At 63.0% G+C, this 16,186-nt stretch overlaps 1 protein-coding gene across 1 annotated transcript; it reads left to right on the top strand.

Annotated features, from left to right (window-relative positions):
- Window positions 1–625: 625 nt before the first annotated feature.
- Window positions 626–16,173, top strand: CEP63 (centrosomal protein 63). Its single transcript, XM_054166852.1, has 13 exons — window positions 626–805; window positions 3,433–3,528; window positions 5,290–5,415; window positions 6,433–6,546; window positions 6,775–6,777; window positions 8,083–8,316; window positions 10,596–10,741; window positions 11,489–11,614; window positions 12,175–12,289; window positions 14,005–14,193; window positions 14,551–14,747; window positions 15,294–15,600; window positions 16,018–16,173. Exons 1-13 carry the CDS (start codon window positions 668–670, stop codon window positions 16,171–16,173), a joined length of 1,947 nt encoding a protein of 648 aa, XP_054022827.1. The 5' UTR covers window positions 626–667.
- Window positions 16,174–16,186: the final 13 nt, after the last annotated feature.

Genomic DNA, 16,186 nt, shown 5'->3' with positions numbered 1-16,186 from the left:
GCACAAGCCCTAGGAGGAGAGACTGAGGGAGCTGGGGTTGCTTAGCCTGGAGAAGAGGAGACTCAGGGGTGACCTTATTGCTCTCTACAACTACCTGAAGGGAGGTTGTAGACAGATGGATGTTGGTCTCTTCTCCCAGGCGGCCAGTACCAGAACAAGAGGTCACAGTCTCAGGCTGCGCCAGGGGAGGTTCAGGCTGGATGTTAGGAAGAAGTTCTATACAGAGAGAGTGATTGCACATTGGAATGGGCTGCCTGGGGAGGTGGTGGAGTCGCCATCACTGGAGGTGTTCAGGAGAAGACTTGATGGGGTGCTTGGTGCCGTGGGTTAGTTGTTTGGGCGGTGTTGGATTGGTGATGGGTTGGATGTGATGATCTTGAAGGTCTCTTCCAACCTGGTGTATTCTAGGGATTCTATGGATTCTATTCTATGTATTCTCCCTGGGCAGCACATCCCAGTGGCTAACAGCTCTCTCTGGGAAGAATCTTTCTCCTCACCTGGAGTCTAAACCTCCCCTCCCAGCCCCCCCTCCCGTGCCATGTGCAGAGCTGGTCCCTGGGTGCAGGCCAGGGGTGCTGTGCTGGCTGTGGGGTGCTGGGTAACCTGCGGCTCTCTCCCTCGCAGCGGGGGCTTCCTGACGTCCTGTGAGGCTGAGCTGCAGGAGCTGATGAAGCAAATCGACCTCATGGTGGCTCACAAGAAGGCTGAGTGGGAAGGCCAGGCCCAGGCTCTGGAAGCTTGCCTCAGTGCCCGGGAGCAGGAGCTGGCCTCTGCCAGGGCTGCCCTGCAGGCGGCACAGAAGGAGGTACCTGAGGCCCAGGCTCTGCCCTGCCTGCCGCCAGCCTCTGTGCTGTGCAGCTTGCAGTGCAGCACCAGCACTGCCCGGGGGGGGGCAGTCTGCATTGCCTGCATCCAGGGCAGGGCTGGGATCACATCCAGCCCAGGGGGCTGGGGTTCTACTGCTTAAATGCTAAAGCAGAAGGGATTAATGTCAGCAGGGGCTGGGCAGGGCAGGGCAGGGGCTGGGCAGGGACAGGAGCTCAGCAGGGCAGGAGCTGGGCTGGGGCAGGGGCAGGGCAGGAGCTGGGCAGGGCAGGGGCTGGGCTGGAACAGGAGTTGGGCAGGGCAGGGGCTGGGCAGGGCAGGGCAGGGGCTGGGCTGGAACAGGAGTTGGGCAGGGCAGGAGCTGGGCAGGGCAGGGGCTGGGCAGGGGCTGGGCAGGGGCTGGAGCTGGGCAGAGCAGGAGCTGGGCAGGACAGGGGCTGGGCAGGGCAGGGGCTGGGCTGGGACAGGACCTGGGCAGGGGCTGGGCAGGGCAGGGGCTGGGCAGGGCAGGAGCTGGGCAGGGCAGGAGCTGGGCTGGGCAGGGCTGGAGATGGGCAGGGCAGGGGCTGGGCAGGGCTGGAGGTGGGCTGGGCAGTGGCAGGGCAGGGCAGGAGCTGGGCAGGGCAGGGGCTGGGCTGGGCAGGGCTGGAGATGGGCAGGGCAGGGCTGGAGATGGGCAGGGCAGGGGCTGGGCAGGGCTGGAGGTGGGCTGGGCAGTGGCAGGGCAGGGCAGGAGCTGGGCAGGGCAGGGGCTGGGCTGGGCAGGGCTGGAGGTGGGCTGGGCAGTGGCAGGGCGGGGCAGGAGCTGGGCAGGGCAGGGGCTGGGCTGGGACAGGAGCTGGGCAGGGCAGGGCTGGAGCTGGGCTGGGGATGGGGTGGGACAGGAGCTTGGCAGGGCAGGAGCTGGGCAGGGGCTGGGCAGGGCAGGAGCTGGGCAGGGCAGGAGGTGGACAGGGCAGGAGCTGGGTAGGGACAGGAGCTGGGCAGGGCAGGAGCTGGGCAGGGCAGGAGCTGGGCAGGGACAGGAGCTGGGCAGGGCTGGAGTTGGGGAGGGGCTGGGCAGGGGAGGAGCTGGGCAGGGCAGGGGCTGGGACAGGATCTGGGCAGGGCAGGGGCAGGGCAGGTGTTGGGCAAGGCAGGGGCAGGGCGAGTGCTGGGCAGGGCAGGGGCTGGGCAGGGCAGGGGCTGGGGGGGGCAGGGGTGGGGCAGGAGATGGGCAGGGGCTGGGCAGGGCAGGAGCTGGGCAGGGTAGGGGCTGGGCAGGGCAGGGGCTGGGATAGGAGCTGGGCAGGGAAGGGGCGGGGCAGGGGCTGGGCAGGGCAGGGGCTGGGGGGGCAGGGGTGGGGCAGGAGATGGGCAGGGGCTGGGCAGGGCAGGAGCTGGGCAGGGCAGGGGCTGGGCAGGGCAGGAGCTGGGCAGGGTAGGGGCTGGGCAGGGGCGGGGCAGGGGCTGGGCAGGGCAGGGGCAGGGGCTGGGATAGGAACTGGGCAGGGAAGGGGCTGGGCAGGGGCGGGGCAGGGGCTGGGCAGGGCAGGGGCTGGGGCAGAGGCTGGGCAGGGCAGGAGCAGGGCAGGAGCTGGGCAGGGAAGGGGCTGGGCAGGGGCAGGGCAGGGGCTGGGCAGGGCAGGGGCTGGGGCAGAGGCTGGGCAGGGCAGGAGCAGGGCAGGAGCTGGGCAGGGAAGGGGCTGGGATGGGACAGGAGCTGGGCAGGGCAGGGCAGGGGCTGGACAGGGCAGGAGTTGGGCTGGGACAGGAGCTGGGCAGGACAGGAGCTGGGCAGGGGAGGAGCTGGGCAGGGGAGGAGCTGGGCGGGGCAGGGGCTGGGCAGGGCAGGAGTTGGGCAGGGCAGGGGCAGGGCAGGGGCTGGGCAGGGCAGGGGCTGGGCAGGGCTGGAGCTGGGCTGGGAGAGGGGCTGGGCAGGGCAGGGGCTGGGCAGGGCAGGGGCTGGGCTGGGAGAGGGGCTGGACAGGTCTGGGGCTGGGCAGGGTAGGGGCTGGGCTGGGGCTGGGTAGGGCAGGGGCTGGGCTGGGGCTGGGCAGGGCAGCAGCTGGGCAGGGGCTGGGCAGGGCAGGGGCTGGGCTGGGAGAGGGGCTGGGCTGGGAGAGGGGCTGGGCAGGGCAGGGCTGGGCAGGGCAGGGGCTGGGCAGGGCAGGGGCTGGGCAGGGCAGGGGCTGGGCAGGTCAGATGGGAGCTGCTCTCCTGCTTGCCTATCAGAAAGAGGTTTGAAAGGAGCCTTTGCTGCCCCTCTGCTCTGGGCAGACCTCACCTGGGGCACTGTCCCCAGCTCCAGAGCCACAGGAAGGACATGGAGCTGATGGAGCAGGTCCTGGGCAGGCCACAGAGATGCTGCCAGGGCTGGAGCAGCTCTGCCCTGAGCACAGGCTGGGGGAGCTGGGGCTGTGCAGCCTGCAGAGGAGAAGGCTCCAGGGGGTCTCAGAGCTGCATTTCAGGCTCTGCAGGGCAGCTGCAGGCAGCTGGGCAGGGGCTGTGCAGAAGGGGCTGTGGGGGCAGGAGCAGGGGCAGTGGTGGGGCAGTGGGCAGGGCACAGTCAGGGTGGACACCAGGAGCAAGCTCTTCTCTTTGCTTTGCTCTTTGACTCTCCTGCAGGCTGCCAGCTTGCACCAGCAGCTCCAGGACGTGGAGAGAGGGAAGCAGGACATGGCCAGGGAGTACCAGCAGCAGCTGGGGAGGCTCCAGGAGGAGGTCAGTGCAAAAAGAGCCAATAGTTCCCAACTGATAGAGGATCTGATGGGTGAAGGGTTTGTGTGGTGAGTTTTGGGCCCCTCAGCACAAGGAGGACACTGAGGAGCTGGAGCAGGCCCAGAGGAGGGCAGCAGGGCTGGGGAGGGGTCTGGAGAGCAGGGCTGGGGAGGAGCAGCTGAGGGCCCTGGGGGTGTTCAGCCTGGAGCAGAGGAGGCTGAGGGAGACCTCAGTGCTCTCTGCAGCTCCCTGGGAGGAGGCTGCAGCCAGGGGAGGGTTGGGCTCTGCTCCCAAGGACCAGATGATGAGATGAGAGGAAATGGCCTCAGCTTGCACCAGGGGAGGCTCAGGTTGGCCAGGAGAGGTCTTTGCTCATTCTTGGTTGTGGTACAGCTTCAGCATCCTAGCAGTGGGGGTGGGAGAGAGAGCTTGTGTTGGCATTCATCCTGGCTGTGGGGTCCAGGGTGTAGCTGAGCAGGATCTGACAGCTGAAGTCATCTTGGTGTTCCCTCTGATGGCAACTCTCAAATCTTCCTTCTCCCACTGAGTGCAACAGTTCCAGTTCCCACCCAAGTGGTTTTTAATCCCCTGGGAAGTGGTTCCTCACCCTGTGTGAGGCCTGAGTGCCCCTCTGTGTGAGGAGATCACAGCAGGGCAGGGCTGGAAGGGACCCCCAGGGACCATCCCCTCCAGCCCCCTGCCAGGGCAGGGCACCCAGAACACGTCCAGGGGGGGCTGGAAAGGCTCCAGGGCAGGAGGCTGCACAGCCTCTCTGGGCAGCCTGCTCCAGGGCTCAGCAGCCTCACAGGGAGGAAGTTTTCTGCTCACATTCAGGTGGAGCCTCCTGTGATTGAGTTCATCTCCATTGTGCCTTGTCCTGGCCCTGAAGATCACTGAGCAGAGCCTGGCTCCTGGCCCCCAGCCCTCAGATAGAGACATTGATCAGGTCCCCTCTCAGCCTTGTCCTCTGCACACCAAGCAGCCCCAGGGCTCTCAGCTCCAGTCCCTTAGGCTCCCTCCCAGCCTCCCCTGGACTCTCCAGCAGCTCCCTGTGCCTCTTGGCCTGGGGAGCCCAGCTCTGGGCACAGCACTGCAGCTGTGGTCTAACCAGGGCTGAGCAGAGGGGCAGGAGACCCTCCCCAGCCCTGCTGGCCACACTCTGCTCAGTGCCCCCCAGGCTGCCCTTGGCCTGCTTGCCCCCCAGGCCACTTTGCTGTCCCATGGATAAGCTGTTACCAGGCAGCACTCCCAGGCCCTTCTCTGCTGAGCTGCTCTCCCCTGCAGGGCTGCCTGGAGCTGCTCCTCCCCAGGGGCAGGACTCTGCCCCCTCCTTGCTGGACTTCATGAGGTTCCCCTTTGCCCAGCTCTGCAGCCTGGCCAGGTCACACTGGGTGGCAGCACAGCCTGAGGGGGTGCCAGGCCCTGCTCCCACTTTGGTGTCAGCAGATGGCCAGCAGTGTGAGCTGCCTGTAGAGAGAGGGCTGCCCTGCTCCTGCCCATCAGCAGCCACCTCTGAGCCTGCAGCTGTCCTGCTTCTAGCAGTGGTGGGGCAGAGGTCTGAGTGGAGCTGCTGGTGGCACCTTGCTGCTGTCACTTGTTGGCCTGTTCTGCAGCCCTGCTGGCACACAGCAGGCTCCTTGGCACAGGAGGCTTCACCTGCAAGCTCTGTGGCCTTGGTGAGGGCAGTGGTCTGGCTGAAGCCATTTTTTGCCTGCCAGTTTCATCAGGGCCCTGAGCACAGTTGTCTCTCTCTGTTCCCTGCAGTTGTCCAGGCTGAGGAGGAGCTATGAGAAGCTGCAGAAGAAGCACCTGAGAGAAGCTAGAGGAGAAGGCAGCAAGAGCCAAGGGGAGGAGCAGCTGGAAGTGAGGCACCTGAGCAGGAAGCTGGAGGTAGGCAGGGGAATGCCAAGTGCCAGGCACAGCTGCTGGGTGTGGAGGCTCTTGGGGCTGCACTGGGACTGCAGGCAGCCAGGAGGGGCTGGGCTGTGAGTCCTGCTTACAGAGCTCTCCATCTACTCTCCAGCTGGAGCTCTGCTCAAGGGCTTGAGCAGTGAAGGCAGTTCCCTGTGCTGGAGCCTCTGGAGCCAGGCCAGGGAGGAATGGTTGGGAGCTGAGGCAGAGCAGGGGCAGGCTGGAGCTGAGGAAGTTCTTCAGTGTGAGGCTGGTGAGGCTCTGGCACAGGCTGCCCAGGGAGGCTGTGGCTGCCTCCTCCTGGGGGTGTTCAAGGCCAGGCTGGGAGGTGTCCCTGCCCATGGCAGGAGGTTGGAGTAGAAGGTCTCTGAGGTCCCTTCCAACCTGAGCCAGCCCAGGATTCTTCTCAACCCTGGCTCATCTTTCAGCCTCTCTGCTGTGTGGAGCTCAGCTGCAGCCACTCTTGTCTTACTGTGCCCTGAAGCTGTGCTACCAAACATCTGCCTGAGGTGTCTGCAGCAGAGTGCTGCTGAAATGCTGCTGAGCCCACAGCTGCAGTGCTGTGCCCAGTGCTGGGCTCCACAGCTCAGGAGAGGCAGAGAGCTGCTGGGCAGAGCCCAGGGGCTCTGGCAGGGGCCTGGGCTGGGTGATCCCTGGGGGTCCCTTCCAGCCCCTGCCAGGCTGTGATGCTGTGGGTCATTCCTGTCAGAGGAGCAGCCTGTTGTGGCAGCTGGAGGCAGAGTGAGCTGCTGCAGCTCTGGCAGCTCAGCACCAGCCAGCAGCCGCAGCTGAGCCTGAGCTTGCCGGGCAGGGAGCAGCTGAGGCGGGCGCAGGGGGCCAGGGCTCTGCACCGCTGCAGCAAGTGGCTGGCTGGTGCCTCCCCTGCTGGGGAGGAGCTGCTGCAGAGACAAAGCAAAGGTGGCTGTGGGCTGGGAGGAGGCCTCCTGGTCAGCTGCAAGGCCGCAGTGCTGCCAGCCCTCCCTGCTGCCCCTGCAGGAGTTCCGCCAGAGGGCCCTGGGCTGGGAGCAGCAGCGCCGGCTCTACCAGCAGCAGCTGGCGTCCCTGGAGGCGCAGAGGAAGGCCCTGGCCGAGCAGTCTGAGCTCATTCAGGTAGGATTAACCTGGGCTGACAGCTGTGCTTTGTCTGTGGCAGCAGGAGGGAGGGGGCAGAGGCCAGTGAGAGCTCCTCCTGCCCCGCTGCAGTGAGGCTTTCCTGGGGGAGTGCAGCGCGGCAGAGGGCTCCGGGGTCCGTCGGCAGGGCTTGGGCAAACCTGCTGCAGCTCTCCTGACACCCCTCCAACGAGCACAGAGGGTAGCAGGGGGAGGCACAGAGCACAGCAGGTGACACTGAGCCCTGTGCAGAGCTGCCAGCAGCTGAACCTGCTCCTGGTAGGTGCAGCTGAGGGGATGGGGTGGGAAGCAGCCTCCTCTGCCATGGATACTGCCGCAGGGTGCTGCAGTCGCAGCAGCTGTCAGCCTCTCTCCTTCCTCTTGTTTCTATTACTGAAAGGCTGTTAATGGCAGGCAGAGGTGGGGTTGATGTGTCTGAGCCCTCCCTGAGGGGTCTCAGGTCGGTGGTGGAGCTGCAGCAGAGCAGGAGGAGGTGACCTGGAGCACAGCTGTGCAGTCACAGTGACACAATCACAGCAGACACTGATAAGAAGCTCTTGCTGAGGGCTTCACACTTAATGGGCTCCTGAGTTGCTCTTGAGTGGAAGCTCCTGCAAGGAGGCAGTTTGTGATGACAGCCTTGAAGGTGGCTCTGACAGGGCTCTGTGAGAGGCTGGCACTGGTACATCTCCAACTGCAGAGAGGCAGTGAGCAGAAGGTCTGGCTGCTGTCCCTGTGTCACTGACAGCTCCATTGTCTGACAGCAGATGTGTCCTTGGAGTGCAGGCTGCCAGGCAGGGACACACAGGAGCTCTCCTTACTGTGCAGCACTGAAACAGGAGCTGGGGCTGGTTAGTGTGGAGAGGAGAGGGCTGAGAGGGAGCTGATCAATGCCTCTCAATAGCTGAGGGCTGGGGGTCAGGAGGCAGGGGCCAGGCTCTGGCTGGTGGTGCCCAGGGACAGGACAAGGACCAGCAGGGACAAGCTGGAGCCCAGGAGGTGCCACCTCAGCATGAGGAGAAACTTCCTTGGGGTGAGGCTGCTGGAGCCTGGAGCAGGCTGCCCAGGGAGGCTGTGGAGTCTGCTCTGGAGCCTTTCCAACCCCCTGGATGTGTTCTGGGTGCCCTGCCCTGGGTGCCCTGCTCTGGCAGGGGCTTGGGCTGGGTGACCTCTGGGGGTCCCTTCCAGCCCCTCCAGCCTGTGTCTGTGGTTTGCAAACCTTGCACACTGCTGCTTCTCCTGGCCTGGCCTCAGAGCAGAACACAGGAGGCAGCTTTGTTCCTAGGTCTCACCTGGGCAGCTGGAGTGCTCTGAGCTCCTCTCTTCCCAGTTTCTGCTGGGAGCCCTTTGGCAGCCCTCTCATCTTTTGTTCTCTTTGCCTTGGGGGCTGTGCCCACCCTGTCACCCTGGCACAGGTCCCTCCCTGCTCCTCTGGCAGGTGCCATGGCTGCCTGCAGGCCCTGCACAGGGCTGCTGAGGGGTGTTGTGCTCCAGCTGCCCCCTGCCCTGTAGCCTAAATGCAAACCTTGCTCCTAGACCCAGGTGGCCAGTGGGAAGCAGGCTCTGGAGTCGGTGGAGCTGGCCAGCTGCTCACACATCCAGCACCTCACCGGCAGGCTGGAGAGGGCCAACGATGCCATCTGTGCCAACCAGCTGGAGGTGGAGAGGCTGAACATCAGAGTGGATGACCTGACTGAGAGCAATCAGATGGCCCTAGAGGATCAGCAGAGAGTTCAAGAGGAATTAAGGCAATCCAAGAAAATGTTAGAGGTCAGTGGAGGAGCTGTGAGGACATGGAACACAAAGCAGTGCTTGAGAGGATGAGGAAGGCTCTTCAGCCTCCTGCCCCTCTCACCCTGCAGCCTTGGGCAGCTCCTGATGGACCTCAGAGCTGGTTTAAGGCTCTTCAGCCTCCTGCCCCTCTCACCCTGCAGCCTTGGGCAGCTCCTGATGGACCTCAGAGCTGGTTTAAGGCTCTTCAGCCTCCTGCCCCTCTCACCCTGCAGTCTTTGGGCAGCTCCTGATGGACCTCAGAGCTGGTTTAAGGCTCTTCAGCCTCCTGCCCCTCTCACCCTGCAGCCTTGGGCAGCTCCTGGTGGACCTCAGAGCTGGTTTAAGGCTCTTCAGCCTCCTGCCCCTCTCACCCTGCAGCCTTGGGCAGCTCCTGGTGGACCTCAGAGCTGGTTTAAGGCTCTTCAGCCTCCTGCCCCCTCTCACCCTGCAGCCTTGGGCAGCTCCTGATGGACCTCAGAGCTGGTTTAAGGCTCTTCAGCCTCCTGCCCCTCTCACCCTGCAGCCTTGGGCAGCTCCTGGTGGACCTCAGAGCTGGTTTAAGGCTCTTCAGCCTCCTGCCCCTCTCACCCTGCAGCCTTGGGCAGCTCCTGATGGACCTCAGAGCTGGTTTAAGGCTCTTCAGCCTCCTGCCCCTCTCACCTGCAGTCTTTGGGCAGCTCCTGATGGACCTCAGAGCTGGTTTAAGGCTCTTCAGCCTCCTGCCCCTCTCACCCTGCAGCCTTGGGCAGCTCCTGGTGGACCTCAGAGCTGGTTTAAGGCTCTTCAGCCTCCTGCCCCTCTCACCCTGCAGCCTTGGGCAGCTCCTGATGGACCTCAGAGCTGGTTTAAGGCTCTTCAGCCTCCTGCCCCTCTCACCTGCAGTCTTTGGGCAGCTCCTGATGGACCTCAGAGCTGGTTTAAGGCTCTTCAGCCTCCTGCCCCTCTCACCCTGCAGCCTTGGGCAGCTCCTGGTGGACCTCAGAGCTGGTTTAAGGCTCTTCAGCCTCCTGCCCCTCTCACCCTGCAGCCTTGGGCAGCTCCTGATGGACCTCAGAGCTGGTTTAAGGCTCTTCAGCCTCCTGCCCCTCTCACCTGCAGTCTTTGGGCAGCTCCTGATGGACCTCAGAGCTGGTTTAAGGCTCTTCAGCCTCCTGCCCCCTCTCACCCTGCAGCCTTGGGCAGATCCTGATGGACCTCAGAGCTGCTTTAAGGCTCTTCAGCCTCCTGCCCCCTCTCACCCTGCAGCCTTGGGCAGCTCCTGATGGACCTCAGAGCTGGTTTAAGGCTCTTCAGCCTCCTGCCCCTCTCACCCTGCAGCCTTGGGCAGCTCCTGGTGGACCTCAGAGCTGGTTTAAGGCTCTTCAGCCTCCTGCCCCCTCTCACCCTGCAGCCTTGGGCAGCTCCTGGTGGACCTCAGAGCTGGTTTAAGGCTCTTCAGCCTCCTGCCCCCTCTCACCCTGCAGCCTTTGGCAGCTCCTGATGGACCTCAGAGCTGGTTTAAGGCTCTTCAGCCTCCTGCCCCTCTCACCCTGCAGCCTTGGGCAGCTCCTGATGGACCTCAGAGCTGGTTTAAGGCTCTTCAGCCTCCTGCCCCTCTCACCCTGCAGCCTTGGGCAGCTCCTGGTGGACCTCAGAGCTGGTTTAAGGCTCTTCAGCCTCCTGCCCCTCTCACCCTGCAGCCTTGGGCAGCTCCTGGTCGACCTCAGAGCTGGTTTAAGGCTCTTCAGCCTCCTGCCCCTCTCACCCTGCAGCCTTGGGGAGCTCCTGATGGACCTCAGAGCTGGTTTAAGGCTCTTCAGCCTCCTGCCCCTCTCACCCTGCAGTCTTTGGGCAGCTCCTGATGGACCTCAGAGCTGGTTTAAGGCTCTTCAGCCTCCTGCCCCCTCTCACCCTGCAGCCTTGGGCAGCTCCTGATGGACCTCAGAGCTGGTTTAAGGCTCTTCAGCCTCCTGCCCCTCTCACCCTGCAGCCTTGGGGAGCTCCTGATGGACCTCAGAGCTGGTTTAAGGCTCTTCAGCCTCCTGCCCCTCTCACCCTGCAGTCTTTGGGCAGCTCCTGATGGACCTCAGAGCTGCTTTAAGGCTCTTCAGCCTCCTGCCCCTCTCACCCTGCAGCCTTGGGCAGCTCCTGATGGACCTCAGAGCTGGTTTTGCACCCCTCTGGTGTCCTGCAGTGTTTCCAAGGGTCACTCCAAATTCTGCTCAGCATCTCCTCACCTTCTAGCAAACTGATGTGGTCCATCTGGCAACTGTCACTTCTCCTCCCCTCCCTTGCAGGTGCTGGAGGAGGAGAAGATGGAACTCAGAGCCACCCTGCAGTCTCAAGAAGACTTTATTGAGAGCTCCAAGCTGCACCAGGAGCAGCTGCAGAAGGAGCTGGCCAGGGTGACTGAAACTCTTCACACCAAAGAGCTCCTCATCAGGTAGCCTCCCTGCTCCCTGTGCTCCTCAGTCCAGCTCTGCATCCCCAGCTCTCCCACCAGGGGTGCTGGGAGTGTGCTCAGACAGCTGGCTGTGTGCTGGCTGCTGTCAGAGTGCTTCCCTCCAGGGCTCTGCCTCCTGCCAGCGCTGCCCAGCTGCCCTGCAGCTGGAGCCAGCTGGTGGGGAGCAGTGTGGAGGGGATCAGCTCTCTGCTCAGCTGCCTTCCTGGAGGTCTGGGGTGTTTCACCCCTGCTCATTCTCAGGGCAGGAGGCCTCTCAGGGTTGAGAAGCTGCCTGTTGGTGTAGCTGAGAGCTCTCTCAATCTGGTGCTGGCAGGTGGGGGCTTGGTAAGGGGGCTGCATGTGGGGCAAAGTCATCCTGGCCCTCCCCTTCTGCACTGGCCATGGGCTGGAGCTGCAGGGTTCTGCTGTCCCATGTCCAGAGCTGTTGCTGTGTGCTCCCTGCCAGCCTCACTGCTGCTTGCAGCTGGGTGTCTGCTAGGGGCAGGGAGGCTGCCTGGCTCCAGAGAGCCAGCAGCAGGGCAGGGGTGGGGGGTGGCCAGCCAGAACTGCACTGGGGGGCACTCACTCATCCAGCTGGTAGCTTTGCCTGCTCACAGTGGCACAGCTGTCACCTCCTGTGGGATTGGGGATGTTCCCCAGAGAGTTCCAGGGAGGTGCTGGTGGTTTCCCCTGTGGTGGTGACACAGAGGCTCCCTGCTGAGGCTGACAGCTGCTGTTGCTGCTCAGGGCCTTGGAGGAGCGCCTGCAGGAGCAGCTGTCCAAGGCAGGGATGCAGAGGGTGCTGGAGCAGCTGGCTGCTGCCCAGGAGAAGGAGCAGCACCTGCAGTCAGAGCTGATGCATCTGGAGAACAGGTAGGCAACTGCCTGCTTGCCTGGGCTGTGCAGGGCAGCTTGGTTGGTGCTGTGGGAGCTGATCTGCATTCAGCCAGAGGAGCCCTGGCTGAGGAGCCACAGGGCTCAAGGAATCCTGTGTCTGTGTTGGCAGTTTCACAGGGGGGTGCTGCTGGCTGGCTGCTGCTCACTGCACACTCTGCAGTGCTTGGCTTGCTTAGACTCAGCACCTTCATTCCTAAGAGCCTCAGGAGTCTTTGTTGGTCACCTGGTGAGAAACCAGACCTGAACCTCCCTGCAGACTAAGAGCTAGAAACAAAGTCTTCCTCTGAGAGTTTGTGGGTGCCTGGGAACTTTGCCATCTTAGCACATCAGGAAGCAGCCCAGGAGCAGCTGTCACCTGCTGGAGCTTCCTGGCAGTGACTTGGGGAAACAAAAGCAAAGGATTGGTGAGGAACTCCTAGCTTAGGAGTCTGCTTTCTGCTCTGACAGACACAGCAGAGTGCTTGGAAGATGAAGGCTTCTCTGGCCAGGTCCTCCTCCTGGGGGTGTTCTAATCTGTATTGTACCTTTGCCCCCAGCCTGCTGTCTTCCACTGCAAGGTGTGCAGAGCTGAGTGAGGAGCTGGATGGCAGCACCCAGGAGCTGCAGGCCCTGCAGGAGCACCGTGCCCAGGCGAAGGCAGAGCTTAGAAAGGTAACCTTGCTGTGTCCCTGGAGGGGGCAAAGAGCCTCTGGGGCTAGCCCTTCCCACCTGCATTCTGGGCACAGGCAGCAGAGCAAAGGCCAGCAGCCCTGTGGGGGCAGGGATGTGCTGAAGGGTAAGGCCAGACCTGGCCAAGGTGGAGAGCAGAGGTTTGCAGCTCTCTGTCTGTGGCTGTGTGGTGTGCTCTGAGCATCTCTTGGGCCTAGCCCACACCACTCAGCACTCTTCTCTGCAGAGTGGGGATCCTTGAGCTGGTGCTGGAGGTCTGGGATCCTGAGCTTGAGCCTAGTGCAGCCTGCCAGCAGCACAGGGGAGAGGGAGGCAGTGGGGCTGGCTGCAGTACCTCTGTCCTGAGCCCCCTGTGAGGGAGGAGGCCGCTTGCAGCTCAGAGCCTGCACGTGGAGCCCAGGCTGGAGGAAGTGGAGCAGCTCAGCTGCCAGGAGGAGCACAGCCTGGTGCTGTGTGCACCCAGGGGAGGCAGCCCTCCAAAAGCCTTGACTTTGAGTGATGGTCTGGATCAGCTGGTGTGAGAGCTGCCACTGGAGCCTGCTTACAGCAGAAGCCTTATTGGAGCGGAGTGACAGAGCTCAGCGGTGCGCAGATCGTTCTTCCTCTGTTGTGAGTGCAGAGGGGAGCAGCTCTTGCCAGGGATGCCTGGCTGGTTACACATTCAAACAGCCACACAGCAAATGAACCTGCTGCAGGCTGCTGGGGAGGAAAGAGAGAGATTGATTATGGTTGCTTCTGGTTTATATACTTGGGAGGCACTGAGGTGACACAGAGATAAATCACCATATGTGCAGCATTTACATGGCTGGGCAGCCATCGGCTGCTTCCCTCTGCTGAGCGCTTGTAATGCTCAGCCAAATCCTGCAGCCCAGGGTGCTGAGCCTTCCTGGCTAATGGAGTGGGGCAGGGGGGAAGAGGTGGTGCCAGGCTGTGCTGCTGCTGTCACTGAGCGGATCCCCGGTGCGCCTGCGGGGCGGGGTGGGCGCTGCAGCTCTGCCGGCTCCAGCCAGCCCGGCTGAGGCGTGCACAGGGATGGAGGCCTCTGGGCTTTCAGTCCAGGGAGCAGCTGAACGGTCCAGGGCTTAGCAAACTGGAAAAGAGATCAATGAGAATGGAGATACTAAAAATAAGGCCCAGGCTGGATGTGGCCAGGGCCTGGGCACCGGCTCCGCTCTCACCGAGCAGGGACTGGCGCTCGGCACCGGCAGCTGGCAGAGCAGAGAGGAGCTGGGAGGACAAAGAGGTATTTTTACCCTCTGCACAGCCAGCTGCTGGAGCTCTGCCATGGGGAGCTGGAGTTGCTGCAAGCCAGTGCCAGTTCTGAGGGCTCAGGACAAGTGCACAGAGGGCAAGTCTGGCCGGGGAAAGCACAGGGCAGGCTGCAGGGCTCTGCTCTGAGGGTCGCTGTGCTGCCCAGCGCTGCTCCTGCTGCTGGTCACGGAGGGCAGTGGGGGGCTCAGGAGGCTGATGGCAGCAGGCAGGGCTTCTTGAGCACTCCAGAGCATGTCACTTGTGTCCCAGGTGGCAGCTTCTGGAGCGGGGAGGGCTCGGGCTGAGGAGGGTTTTCAGTCAGGAAGGCCAAGCAGGCACCGAGGAGGCTGCTCTCCAGCTCTCCCCTGGTCCTGCACGGTTCTGGGGCTGTTGTGCTGGGACGCCTCTCCAGAGCTGGTGGGAGGTGTGTGCCTGTCTCCCTGCAGCTGAAGGAGCAGCTCTCTCGAGCAGAACAGATCCACAAGAGTGAGCTGGAAGGGATGAAGAGGGAAATCTGCAGGCTGACAGAGGAGCTGCACCGGCGAGACGTCAGCGTCGGCGCGGCCGGCGGCTGCAGGCCAGCCCGCGAGCAGCCGAGAGCGGAGCGAGCAGAGAGGAGAGCAGCGGAGCACAGGGTGAGGAAGGGCTCTGCTGCTGCCTGCAGGAGGGGTCTGAAGGCCTTCTGGTTTGGAGCTCTCTCCATAGCTTCCTTCTCTCTTCAGCCCTCGACCAAAGGCTTGGAGACCCTTTCAGTGAAATCTTCTAATTGGATCTGAGTTTGTCCTGCTTAGAGCCACAGAATTGTCTGGCTGGGGAGAGGGCTCTGAGCTCCTCCAGTCCAGCCAGCAGCCCACCCCCACCATGGCCACTAACTCGTGGCCCCAAGTGCCACAGGGTTCCTGCACTCCTGCAGGAGTGGGGGCTCCACCACCTCCCTGGGCAGCCTGTGCCAAGGTCTTGCAAGGCAGAACTTTCAACTCCTGTGTCCCTAGGGGAGAGAAGTCACCCTCAGAGCACCCAGTGGAGACTCTGCTGCCGAGCTGAATCGACTGAAGTCTGAGAACCAGCAGCTGCAGAAGGAGCTGGCAGAGGCCAGGGCAAAACTGGAACTCACTCAGCAGGCCTGCCAGGATGAAGCCCAGGGCCCTGCTCAGCAGATGCAGGATGAGGCCAGGGATGGGCAGTGCAGGTGAGTGCTGCAGGACACAGCAGGGCAGAGCAGAGGGGCAGCAGACCCTCCCCAGCCCTGCTGGCCACGCTTTGCTTGCTGCTCCCCAGGCTGCCCTTGGCCCTCTTGGCCACCAGGGCACATTGCTAGCCCAGCAACACTCTTAAGGTCCTTCTCCATGGAGCTGCCTTCCAGCAGGATGATCCCTGGCCTGTGCTGGTGCCTGGGGTTGTGCATCCCCAGGTGCAGGGCTCTGCTCTTGTCCTTGCCTTCAGAAGCAGGATGAGCTGTCTGTGGTGCAGGGCTCAGCTCTGGGCCAGCCTGCTGTGCTCCTCTCTTCTGCAGTACTGCAGCAGGCAGCCCTCTAGCTCCTGGTGTCTCCTGGAGACTTGGATGCCCACTTGGAGCCCTGTGGGGACAAGAGGCAGTTGGGCTTGGCAGGGCTGCCAGTGCCCTGTGTGTTGTTAGCTCTGAGAGTTAGCTAAAGCTCAGCTGCTGAGAGGCAAACCCTCCCCCAGGGCTGGGGCTCCCACTCTCCCTCATGGGGGTTTCCAACCTGCTTTCCAGGACAACTCAGGACCCCCAGCACGAACAGGAGCAGCAAGCAGAGAGAGCACATCACAAGCCTGAGGAGAATGGTCAGCACCAGCACGGGGGGGCCCAGGAGTGGGAGGCTGCTGGGATGAGAAGTGTGAGCCCTGAGGTGGGTGAGCTCCAGTCCCAGAGCAGCAGGAGGGACTGCAGAGAGCCACTTGCCGTGGGCACCTTGCTGGGAACGGATTCTGTGCTCCATGTGCTGGAGGGGAAGAAAGATTCTGCAGAGGAAGCAGCTGTGCAGCCCGGCTCACAGCATCAGAGAGCATCTGTGCCCCTGGTAAGCAGCTGTGCAGAAGCTGCCACTGGGCAGCTGAGGCTGTGGTTGAGCTCCCATCTGGCAGGTGGTTCCCTGTGGGATTCTGTGAGCATGCAACAGATGCTCCACAGGGAGCAGAAACCACTGCTGGAGGAGCTCCTTCCAGCAGCTCCTGGTTCTCTGCTGGAGCTGTGCCTGGGTGTCCCCCCGGGGTCCTGCTTTCAGCTTGGGTCTGCAGCAGAGGCTGTGAGGGGGTGTCAGGTGCTGAGTGTTGCAGCACAGAGGTGGGGGGTGGCTGCAGGCTGCTGCTGCACCACCTCCCTGTGCTGCAGGGACCACTCTGGACTGCTGCAGCAGTCAGCTCCCTGCGCTGGAGGCCTCTCCTGCTAGCTGAGAGGAAAGCCTGGCCCTTGCACTCTCATCTCTCTTTGCTTCTAGAGCCCCCTGCCTAGAGCTTCCCTGGGAGCAATAGCTGCCAGGTACCTGGAGGAGGAGGAGCTGAGATCCCAGAGCATCACCCAGTGCCTGGAGAGTCACATTGAGGAGCTGAAGAAAGCCAGCGAGGAGATCGTGAGGCAGTTCAGACAGCAGTGATGCAGCTCCGCTG

Source organism: Dryobates pubescens, chromosome 13 (assembly GCF_014839835.1).
Source record: "Dryobates pubescens isolate bDryPub1 chromosome 13, bDryPub1.pri, whole genome shotgun sequence".
Classification (NCBI taxonomy): Eukaryota; Metazoa; Chordata; class Aves; order Piciformes; family Picidae; genus Dryobates; species Dryobates pubescens.
The sequence above is the reverse complement of the archived record's forward strand: the minus strand, read 5'-3'. Positions and strand labels throughout refer to the sequence as shown.